This window comes from Punica granatum, unplaced genomic scaffold (genome assembly GCF_007655135.1).
Source record: "Punica granatum isolate Tunisia-2019 unplaced genomic scaffold, ASM765513v2 Contig00405, whole genome shotgun sequence".
Classification (NCBI taxonomy): Eukaryota; Viridiplantae; Streptophyta; class Magnoliopsida; order Myrtales; family Lythraceae; genus Punica; species Punica granatum.
In genome coordinates, this window is record NW_022204321.1 from 17,661 (window position 1) to 29,697 (window position 12,037).

The window sequence follows — 12,037 nt, forward strand, 5'->3', positions numbered from 1 at the left end:
TCACAAGTAATGTATGTTTTTCGCTCATATAATTACAGGCTTTTTTATTTTTTTTCCACGATCATTATAAGATTTGACACAATGTCTTTTACTTTAATCTCTCTATCTACATTACCTTTTCCTAAGAAGTTACATGTATATCTTATACTTCTCTTTTTTACAAACTTTCATTCACAAATATAGACTTCCCCTTTATCTTTCCTAAGGAAATATAATAATTATACTCATACTTTTTAATTATAAGTAATATATTTTTCCCTTATGTATACGAGCGGACTCATATGCCTTCCGATTATTATAATCATATGTAAATATAAATATAAGTGGATCTAAGAAATAATAATTTTTTAATATTACATCAGTCTAACAAATTATTGAAGGAACTTCTGTACCATCGGCGAAGCGTAGGCACCTGCCCTAGTATTATATGTAAATACTTATCGAGCTTTTGGCGTGGGAGATAAAGTATAAAGCTGCCTCTTTATTCTAATAATCTGACTACATCGTATCGTTTCCAGGGGTGGGGGGGGGGTAATCCGACCACATCTTTAGGACAAGACCCTCAACAGATGGGTGGATTTTTGGATATGCTCTGTTCTAAGGTCACAAGCCTGACGGTGGTAGATGATTAAATTCCATCATCCAAGCAATAAGCGGTATCGGCAACGACAAAATTGAACAGGTTTACATATATCACTTACCAATGAATTGAGGGAATCTGGAGGTGTTTCCGAGCCTCTAATTCGATAAAGTTTTTAGAAAGACCAACTGCGTCGACCCTCTGGACCTCCCCTATAGAGCCAGTCTCCAGTGGTCCAGTTTGAAAGTTCAGCTTATTGGAAAATAAGCTATCAAAAATCTTAAACTATATTAAAAAAAATGACAAGAGGACGTGATAGAAATTAATTTCTAAAAGCTCATATGAATAAAAGGGTTTAGACTAATCCCTTTAAACTCTTCCAAATCCCTGCAGCCTTATTGCCTGCTGCATACGATGAAAAATTATCATCCACAAGAAGTAACCAGTTGGATCACCTCAAAGTGATAGATCCTTTGCAGACCGAGCATTCTTCTCAACCTACAGCAAGGAAACATAGTTTTTGGGAAAGAAGCGTAACCGGAAACTTGCAATGATGAAATATACGGGAATGAAATCTCATTTTGCATTAACTTAACAGCCATCATAGGACATACCTCAACTATGTTTCTCCAACAAAACTTCCATGTTGATCGATAAGTTTTTCTGCTGATTTTCTCCAATTTCTGACATCCGGCTATTTCCTTCACTTCGAATATCTGGAACAAATCAAAACCAGTGATACATCGTATGCCATAAAAAAGACTCATTATGCTTATAATTTGTTGCCATTACAATGATAGAAGCCAGAAATCTCTGAGTTCTTGTTTCGCGGCTTCCATATATCAACACAGGATTTTCTCCACATGCATTTTCTTTTTATAACTGAAACAATTCAGAAAATTAATCATATAACACATGTAAAGATCATCCTGCGAGAAAAAAATGTTATTGCTGTGGCCCTTCACTGGTCATTTGTTTATGCATGAAATATCATATGAATTTACTACACCATTTCACATAACATACTGAACCAGCAGAATATGGCAACTCTTGGAACAGAAAGCTCGTGTACACTTAACAGACTACGGAAATTCATCTTAAGATGGCTTAGTTCGTTTGAGCAGTGCTAATTTCTATGTCAATTCGGCGCACTGAAATAATCATGCCCCGCCTTTCCGTATAGTGTGGACTTTGTATGGCAAAGTATCCTAATGATATTATTTTCTATAGATACATAAATTATGTCAATCCCCTAGTACCTGGTAATTGTCCCCAGTGTTGTTTTTGCTCTTAGTCTATATTCCAAACTGATGTGAAAGTCAGTCCATGGACTGGATCCATGGAATGCTTGCAAGTTCAATCACATAGCTATGGAGCCCACAGTCGACCCCCGCAGTCCTGTCATAGACTTGATCCAGCACGAGGATTCCTACAAACTTGCAATGACAAAATTATTAGATTTACCAGAAAAAGCATACTCACCCACACGAAACTTTTGCACAGCAAGCACTCCAATTGAACACCACACAACTTTCAAATATTCAAAACTTGACATTGAAAAGGTCAAGAGTATTTTCAATTAAACAGTAATTTCACATGCAACAATTTTTTTTATCTGTTATAATATATTTCTGATAAATGGGAAAAGACAACAGAGAAAATAAAATGCCGGTAACTACAAGAAAATGCAAAAAGCAAGTGAGCTTATCATTGACTACCTGCTCACCATCTCCAAGGGTTTGTTCAACAAAGGTCCAATGGAACAGCAAACTTGATGAAAAGTAAATCCTCTTTAGTTGGAATCATCTTCATGTGGTCCCATGATTGAAGCTTTTCTATACCTCAACTTCTCAATTTCCCTCCCGAGCAAATCCAAGGTGGTGTCTGTCACATGATTCGGGGAGCAACCCTCATCAAGCATCATCCTCAAGAACTTATATGCCTCCTTCAACTTACCTGCTTTTGTGTGAACCTTAATAAGGGTATTAAAGGTCACGACATCAGGCTTTATTCCGCTGGCCCTCATTTGCCCGAAGAGTCCACAAGCTTCCTCAATCCTCCCAGCACTTCCCAATGCATTTATCAGAGTGTTATACATAACGATGTCTAAGTAACCCCCGTGCTTAATCAACTTATCATGGACTGAACTTGCAAGGTCAGCCCTCCCCATCTTCCCTAGCCCCTGAATTATTGCATTATAGGTTGCTATGTCCCAAGGGCAAATTTTCTCGCCCATCTCATTGAGAACACTCCACGCTTCGCTGAGATAGCCCTTTTTGACGAAAGAGCTCATGATGGAGTTGTAGGTATAACTCGTGGGGTCTACACCCATGTCTGTGAATATCTCAAACAACTTACAAGCCAAGCTAATCTTCCCTTTTGCCAAAAAGATCGACAAGAAGGTGTTCACCATATCAATATCGAATGAATCCACTCCTTTACTTAAAACTCGTTCAGCCTTTGGAATTGAAAAAAGCTGAGGTGCCAGGTCCCCTGACTTCGCTTTACTGGCGAGTTGGTCCATATACGGAGAAGATGACCATTCGTCATTATCATCAACATTGACAGTCTCCTCAACTTCTCTTCCTGACTCAGAGGAGCTGATTAAACTCATTACCTCACTAAGGTCACCCCGAGATGGAAATAGAGGAGTGTAATCCTTTCTCCTACTCTGCGGGTTCTTCATCACAGCCTCCATATTTGCCTTCCACTTGAGTATGTTTGGCACCAAATTTCCATCCCTAATGTGCTTCATTAGCATCTCTGCGCCATCCCAATAACCATGTTTGTGAAACCCAATTAGTAGGGAAGTTACAGTCACCAAGTCAACGACAAAACCCCGGGCTTCCATTTCTTTAACCAAGTCAAAGGCTTCGTCGACCAGACCTTCTTTGCAAAGCTGAATTACCACAATGCTGTAAGTAATGCCATCCACAAAATGACCCTTCTTCTTCAAGTCACAGAACAGAGTATAAGCTCCCTCGGCCCTTCCGTTCTTAAATAGTCCATCAATTAGGATATTATAAGTGCAACATGAAGCCCTAACTCCATCCTCGACCAACTTCTCAAAGAGTCCGCAGGCCTCCACGACTCTCCTGGACTTAAGAAGACCATCAAGGAGAGCATTATAAACTACCACGTCAGGCCGAAACCCGTTATACTCCATCTCACCATGAATTCTCATGGCATCATCCATCCGGTACGACTTTGAGCATCCCTGGATCAGGATCCGGTACGTGAACGAGTCAGGCTCGTGGCCTGAACCCTTCATTTCCTCATAAACTGTGAGCGCGTCTTTCACCTTGGCCGAGAGGCAAAGCACCTGAATTAAGCTATTGTAGGTGCACAAGTCGGGCCCGAAAGAGCCTGACTTGAGGCTCTTTGCCTTCATCTCCTCGAAAAGCTTCAACGAAGTGGTCAAATCACCCCAACACCCGAACCCATGAATGCAGATATTGTAACCGACTGTATCCAACTCGAACCAATCCTTTTCCCTCAACTTACAGAACAAATCCCTAAACTCTGCCCTCATATCAGCTTTTTTAAGTGCACCCAACAGCTCATTGCACGCAGTCAAACCCGGAACCGATCCAACATGGACGCCATCGGTAGAGCTAGAATTAAAATCAGACGCATCCAGTAGCTTGCAAAACATGGATAGAGCTAGACCCAACTTACCTTTCCTAACGAAGGCGACGAGGACGGAGTCATACATGCGGGAATTCGGCTTCACGCCGAGCTCCTCCATGTGGCCAAGGATATCGAGCGCAGCGTCGAACTTGCCCGCGCGGATCAATGAGTCGAGGACCAACTTGAAAGTCCAAGAATCGACGACGACGCCATCCTCCTTCATCAGGTTGATCAACGGCGGCACTTCCTCGAGGTGATCGGAGCGGCAGAGGGTGTAGAACATGAGGGAGTAGGTGCCCGCCGAGTGTTTGTAGAAATGCCCGAGAGAAGGGACGCTTCTCGCCCATGCGAAGAGCTCGAGCTTCTTTGAGGGGTGGAGGGAGGGGGAGCGGAGGACACGGCGGAGGAGTGACTCGGAGAGCGGGACGCTGTGCGGGTCGAGATCCCCGGTGCCGGAGACGGCGAGGGATTTGGTGACGGAAGCCTCGAGGAGGATTTCGGCCAGCTGGGTCGTCCCGTGCTTCCGGAGGATGTTCGCGTTGACGGACATGGAGAAGAAACTAACCGTAGTCAAACTGTTGACAGTCGCTGAGCTGAGATACTGAAACGGGCATTGCCGTTGACTTCTTTTTTTGCAGTCGGCCAATTTGATTCGGTTCGCTGAAAAGCAGTGGATTTCATGGGGGAAAAAAAAACTGATCTTAATTTTCAATCTTTTAAAAAATTATTATAAGAAATTTCAAATATATAAATAATATTTAATACGAATTTATAGTTTTAATATATTGACAAGAAAAAAGTTTTATTGTTATACTATAAAACTTAATACGTTAAATTTCAGATCTACAATAGAATAATTATTTAAGAGTTTATGAACAAAAAAGTTATGTAACAAATCCATATATATCATTTTAAGTGTCAATCTAATTTATAAGAAAGTAGCTTTTAAAAGGCTGAAAATTCGAACTTCTAATTTCATTTAGTAAAAGAATAATAATTACACAAATGTGGAAGTTTTTAAACGTCAATATTAGCTTGTGATTTATTCTTATTCATATTTTATATATTAAGTTGTGTGAACATTGAATAAATTTAGATGAATCCATCCGATAATCACTTTGAGAGATTCAGTTAATTGAGCTCTAATGAGATTAACTATAAATAGGTATGAACTTGAGCGTTTCATAGGCGTGGCTTATACAAAATAAAGCGACGTGATTTGCCAAAATTAGAATAACGAAAAAAAAGATTTTAGAGGAGTTAGAATTATCAAAATGAAATTTTCACGTCACACAACTCATAATTTATATTCAGTGACTGATAGAGGTCATGGCGGGGTTTTAGCATACGGCCAACCGGGCTTAAGAAGCAATCCTGCAACAAATGACTGGGTCCCGAGCCACGGACAAGATCATCATTAAGTATAGTCCGACGCAGACACGATGAATTAGATCTTATGCTATAGACATATTCAGCTACAAGCTGAGTTATATATGCAGCATATACCGATGAATTAGATCTTATGCCATCCATTGGAAGCTTTCTCATGTAAAGATTTTCTTTCGGGATTCTTGTAGGTATGCATCTCCTCGAAGCCGAATCTGAGTGACGGATCTAATTAATTTTTCGATAAAAGAGAGGATGGAGAAACAAATATTGCACCATGCCCTTTAGCCTTCGACCCTCCTTGTTCTTATCCTTCTGCAATCAATTGCATATTTACTTTGGTGGGACATTGGTGAAGGGTTGCGTCATTAGTAAAGATTGTTAAATTAATCAATCACTAATGTCAATAACCAGTCATGTGTTTATTATTTGTAATGTAGTTCAAGATAAAGGAAGAACATGGACATCATATGTCTTCCTCACCAAGCCTCAGCCGACACATTTATCCATCTCGGAGAATAACGTGAAAATGAAATTACCTACTAAGCACACTAATAAATGATTCTCAGGTTAATAACTCATACGACTAAATCAAATCATGGATCGTCCCCAATCTAATTGCACGTCCGAGGTCATCCCGAGCTTATTCTCCCTTAGTGGTCATCGATTCTTTAGAAAGCACCCTGTGTATGACTGTGCGAGCTCTGCACATTGCTTCCAGTGGCACTGCTTTAGGCATGGTCACGCCTTTGCCTTCACTCAGGTCGACCGGTTCTGCACTCACCCTTTTCCAGTCGAAGCACTGAATCAGCGACCCCAAGGTCAGGCCCACCACGCGCTGAGCCAGGGGTGCACCAGGGCAGGCCCTCCTCCCGAGCCCGAATGGCATCATCAGCTTGTGAGCTTCTTTATTGATTTCTCCTGGTCCCGCCTCGAACCTCTCTGGCTTGAAACTGGTAGGGTCGTCCCACAGTGTAGGGTCCCTGTGGATGGCCCAGGCATTGACTAGAACCATTGAGTTGCGCGGCACATGGTACCCTGCTATCTGGCAGTCCTCAGATGCACGGTGGGGTACTAAGAGCGGGGCTGCCGGCTTCAGTCGGAGGGTCTCAGAGATTATGTTCTGGAGGTAATGCAGCCTCGAGATATCCGGTTCGTCGATCAAGTGATCTTGACCAATATGTGCATCTATCTCGTTCTTTGCCTTCTCAAGCACATCCGGGTGATTCAGCAGATAGGACAGTGCCCATTCCAGGGTAACCGACGAAGTGTCGGTCCCTGCTAGCAACATGACCTATAAGAAAAATATCATCCCGTTCATAGAGTTATTTAAGAGCAAGTCATTCGTATATATATAAAGGGAAATTTGATGGCCATGAACATTACTTGTTCACATGAGCCGTTATATCAAATCAAAGTGATGCACACATAATTCACCCAAAAAAAATTGATGCATGCATACCATTATGAGCCCTTTGATGATTTGATCCGTGTAGTAGTCCGGGTCTGATTCTTGCAAGCTGAGTAGATGATCGATCATTGTGTTCTTGATCTCTGAGCCGTCGATTTTCTTTCGTCGGTGTTCATCGATCAAGCCCTGCAAGAACGCGTCGGTCTTCCTAAAGAGCCCGACCATCCTCTTATTAAACCCGTAGCCCATCCACCTCAGGATGGGCACAAACTCGCCCGGGTTTGTGGCCCCGCCGTTCTTAACTACTTCCTTGACGATAGACCTGAACTCTTTTGACTCCTCGTCATCGACCACGTCGTCTCCGAAATACCGCTTCCCCGCCACCATTCTCATCATGATATTGAACGTGAGCTCGGTCAGCTTTGACCTGAGCTCCACCAGGTTGAACTCCCGCAGGGATGCAAGGGACAGCTTCCGGACCAGCCTCCTGATCTCGTCCCTCCGGATCCCCATCAGCAAGTTGAGGCGGTGGGTCGAAAAGATCTCGATGGCGCTGACCTTTCGCAGGTTCCTCCAGTGGTCGCCGTAAGGGGACGCCAGGATGGTGGTGAAGTTGTACCCGAAGTACTTCCCACCGGTCCTGTTGGGGCGGTTCGCCAACACGATGTCATTCTTGGTGAAGCACTCCTCGGCCACCTGCAGGGACGAGACGATGACCGTCGGCTGGGCGCCGAACTGGAGGAAGAGCACGGGGCCGTACTTGTCAGCGAGGGAGCGGAAGGTCTGGTGGATAGGGTTTTTGAGGTAGTGGAGATGGCCAATGATGGGGAGAGAAGGGGGGCTTGGAGGAAGGTTCTTCTTGTTCCTTGGAAGCTTATGGGACAACAAGCGCAGGACAAGGACGAGGAAGGGAAGAGAAAGGAGCAGCTGAAGAAAATTGAATTCCATTATCGCTGTTTGTATGTGTTTTGATTAAATGAATTGATAATTTGGACATGTATTATATGTTATATATATAGGGGATGGACTATGGATGTGTGACGTCAGTGATTATTTATATATGGATATGGGGGTGTGCTTGAAGAAAAAGATTCAAAGGGAAGGTTTGACTTGAATTCCTCTTGTTTGTTTCCTTGGCTGTGGAGTGGTTATCTTTCATTTGCTTTCCTTCTCTTGTCCATATATAGCTCAATTATGCATCGAATCATGGGCTTTTACATTAACAGCCGAGGTATATCTTCTTTTGATGTTTTCGCTCTAGAATTTTTGTTTAATTATATAACAATCATGTATTCAATATCAACAATAGAATTACATCTTCTTTCACTTGTCGAAAAGCTCTACAAATAATTTAGAAATTGTGTATCAGATACATTTTCACCATAACATCGGGGGATGAAAACCGGAAGTAATCGTATTATTAGGAAACAAGATAGCTTGTACGAGAAATTGTATATGTGGCTGCATATTGTACTCCCAACCAATCAATCAACCCTTTCCAACCCTCCCTCGAGTTAGATATCTATCTATCATGGAATATCTTTCCAGACACTGCTTTCGCGAGTATATCAGCTAGCTGAACTTTTGATTTAACAAACTAGAACAGAATAATCTTCTGGTCTAAATTCTTGATAAAATGACGATCAACTTCAACATGTCCTGTGCGATCATATGTTATGCAATTTCAGTGGCAGCCTTGTTATTGCACTAAAGAGTTTCACTAGGCACGCATTGTATCCCCAAATCTTTTAGGATGCTCTAAATCCAACAACCACTCGCATAAACCATACTTTGAATTCGACCTCTGCACTCGGCTGCGCCTCAACCTTTGCTTTTTACTTCTACTAGTAACCGGATTTCCTTCCATGAAGATAAAATAACCTGAAGTAGATCGTCTTGTTGATTCATCCCCTGCCCGATCAGCACCTCTGCATCCTTCAACGTCCGGGGTGCCGTTCTTTGAGAATAATAGTCGCTCTCCCAAAGCCCCCTTCAGGTATTTCAAGATTTGGTATATGCAGTCAATGTGTTCATTACTTGGTATATGCATGAATTGACTCGAAGCATTCATGCCTGTATATACCTGGCCTTGTGTGAGTTTAATAGATTAATCTCCCAACGAGTCGTTGATAGTTGTAAGAATTTGCTCTGGGAACGAATAGAGTTTATGGTTCATCTGCATCGGACTCTCTACAGGTTTACAGGCAAGCATTCCAGTTGGCAAATCGGAGACAGCGATTCTGGACAGAAGTGATGGAAGGAGGAGTAAGTTGTCTTGGGTTCTCAATTATGGAAATAGGAGAACCGTTATGGCCACCATAGGTAAGCGGAGCCATATAATAAGAGCGCAGTGAAGAACAACAACGGTATACTGCATCAGCCTGGAAACAAGACATCAAGCACAGGGTTAAATTGAACAGGGCATGAGACTAAGCCACTGGATCGAGCAAAGAAGCAACAATGATAGATTGCTCAGCAGATCGAAACAAGATATATCTGAACACGAGATGGAGAGGGAAACAGAAAAGCTTGCTAGTTTGGAGGAGGAAGAAAACTGAATATCATCGAATTTGGTTACTTTTTATTGTTTGAGGATTACCTCTGAAAGCCGAGCAACATATTTGCCACAGATTCAAGAGCATACTGTTTATTTGCTCGATCAAGACTTTCAAAATTGCCAAATTTGGATGTAATTGTGAATCGACTTTTATGCAGCAACCCGTGGGATATCTTATTACCAAATGAGCAGCACTATATATTCGGCCGACGTAAATTCTTCTCAAATCCCGAGCACAGACTTATCTAAATTTGCCACACACGCTAAATGGCAACTCCAGCAACAAATAATTTTTCAAACGGCGATATTAATTATCTCAATCTATTTATTCATAAGATGCAATCGGTTTCTACATAGACTAGGAATACATATCATACAATATCGGTGTAATTATCGAACGAAGATGAAGCCAAACCAACATCACAGATCACCTCTGTTTTCATCTATCCCCGGAATGTAACCATAGCCAAATCCTCATGATTAGCAGACAAGATCTAAATGCCTTTGCCTACACGTCATCCACCAAGACCGCCCCGATATGTAATGGCAAAGTCATCTCTTCACAAGCCTTTCATCTTCAGTGGAGATCAAAGCAGCATGGTGGAGATCAAAGCAGCATGGTGGAATCAACAGCACCGACTACCTCCCTTCGTCTAACGGTAATATGAGTTTCCTTGACCTTCCCATATTCCTTCTGCTGCTCTTTATGGTCAACACGAGGCCCTTAATTCTGTGAGAAAACCTGAAAAAGAAAGCATTTTGTGGCCAACCCGTACAGCAACTTGGCTGATCTTTATGCCACGTCCTTTGAAAAAAAAAGGTAAAACTTTTGGAAACAGATCATGCCATTCCATTTGATCCATTAAAAAATGACGATATTGAGGATAATGACGATATTGTTGATACGGAGTTTTAGAAATAGAAAAGAAAAAATTGTAGATATTTAAATGAAAAAAAAGGGAGTGGGTGGGGAAACCCATCCTACTTGCCTTATGGAGCCAATGGACCGGTAATAATGTATTACTATAACTAGAGAACGGGCTTGCGTATAGGCACATGCTAGAATTGTGCGATAATTAACAAAATTATTGTTATAAATTCTTTCATTATAACCTGATTTTTGTTTATTCTCCTGCACATCCATAACATTTTATGGATGTAATCTCTAGTTGATTAGTTGAATGATCTTAGTACTCAACCAACTGCAAGAATATATCAATTCTCTCTAATTCAAAAAATACTCAAATGAATATATTTTATTTCATATATCCAACAAAAAAATAACAAAATAACAATATAAAAGATATTTCATATATTGGATGTATCTTATCTAATAGTTGATCAATTGTTTGAAAAAAAAACATGATTGTTACTTGATATAAAATCATTTCCGTATAAATCTATGTCCAATATAATTCATTTACCTCAATATGATGAATAGCTTTAGCCTTTAGGATTCCTTTATATTTTGGTTTCTATGTTAACTAATTAAGAACTTTTCTATCCTGCTAAAATTTCCCTCCATGTCAAAGATCGTAGACTTGACGGTGGGAGTTGCCGGCTGGCCATCGCCCTTGTGCTTCGTGCCCTCGACGAAGTTTGTGTTGGTCGTGACACCTTCCAGCAACCTCGCATGGGATGGGTGGATGTCGCCATCTGAAGAGTTCCCAATTGAATGGGTGGTTGCAGTTTACCTATTTTATATGTAACTTGAAGTTAAAGGGATGTCATATACGTAAGAAACGCGGTGGGCGGTCACTCGAAAAAAAAGAAAAAAGAAAAAAGAAAGATAGAAGTGTGTGAGACTTAATTTTATCGTGTTATTCTTGTCACTTGACATGTAACAATAGTAACAGATATTTGTTTTTCCTTTTCTACAATAACATTTTTTCTCTTTTTGAAATAATATTATTTTCTAACATAATATTAGATAAGGTATATTACTTTCATTGACAAATATGTGCGATGAAATAATAATAATGATAATAATCACGCTCATACCACCTCAAACAAGCGCGGGGGAAATTTATTAAAAGAAATTACATATTTCATACCAGAATCGGAAAGAGGTTAGATTCAAATTGCAAATTGGGAAGGATCATTGTTCATAACATGATTGAAGAGGGCTCATTCTCCCATATGTAATAATTACGGAACTTCTTATTGACAAATACATTAGGACGTATATATATTTACCTATATTTGTTGGTATTTTTTTTTAGACATTATGTTACATTCGACATATTTTATAATGTAATAATATTTTAGCTTGCAATTTTTCTTGACTAAAAAAATGATTGCCATCTTTCAATATCATATTTCTAGATGATACTTGTTTCGATTTTAGGACAAAGCTGGCTTTGTACCCTAATAAAATTATAATTTTTTCTTTAACTAGAGGCATTGGCAACTTGACTCAAATATCATAACGCTCTATCTAATTTTTTGGATAGAATATAATTAAGTTTCAGTC

At 40.6% G+C, this 12,037-nt stretch overlaps 2 protein-coding genes and 1 long non-coding RNA gene across 6 annotated transcripts; 1 reads left to right on the forward strand and 2 right to left on the reverse strand.

Moving 5' to 3' along the window:
- Positions 1–670: 670 nt before the first annotated feature.
- On the reverse strand, positions 671–4,894 carry LOC116190249 (pentatricopeptide repeat-containing protein At4g01570-like). 4 transcript variants are annotated; one of them, XM_031519914.1, is made up of 5 exons: positions 2,299–4,894; positions 1,840–2,009; positions 1,373–1,462; positions 1,195–1,296; positions 671–1,078 (listed from the first exon to the last, which is right to left on the reverse strand). In XM_031519914.1, exon 1 carries the CDS (start codon positions 4,758–4,760, stop codon positions 2,373–2,375), a length of 2,388 nt encoding a protein of 795 aa, XP_031375774.1. In that variant the 5' UTR covers positions 4,761–4,894; the 3' UTR covers positions 671–1,078; positions 1,195–1,296; positions 1,373–1,462; positions 1,840–2,009; positions 2,299–2,372. The 4 variants fall into 4 exon arrangements, with proteins under 4 accessions (XP_031375774.1, XP_031375776.1, XP_031375773.1 ...); XM_031519916.1 differs by lacking the exon at positions 1,373–1,462 and having other exon boundaries at positions 2,307–4,894; XM_031519913.1 differs by lacking the exon at positions 1,373–1,462.
- A 1,100-nt stretch (positions 4,895–5,994) lies between these two features.
- On the reverse strand, positions 5,995–8,000 carry LOC116190244 (cytochrome P450 81E8-like). The gene is made up of 2 exons (XM_031519906.1): positions 7,059–8,000; positions 5,995–6,890 (listed from the first exon to the last, which is right to left on the reverse strand). Exons 1-2 carry the CDS (start codon positions 7,953–7,955, stop codon positions 6,240–6,242), a joined length of 1,548 nt encoding a protein of 515 aa, XP_031375766.1. The 5' UTR covers positions 7,956–8,000; the 3' UTR covers positions 5,995–6,239.
- Positions 8,001–8,751: 751 nt separating this feature from the next.
- On the forward strand, positions 8,752–9,966 carry LOC116190245. The gene is made up of 2 exons (XR_004152627.1): positions 8,752–9,003; positions 9,204–9,966. It is a non-coding gene; the product is annotated as an uncharacterized LOC116190245 (long non-coding RNA).
- The last annotated feature ends 2,071 nt before the right edge of the window (positions 9,967–12,037 follow it).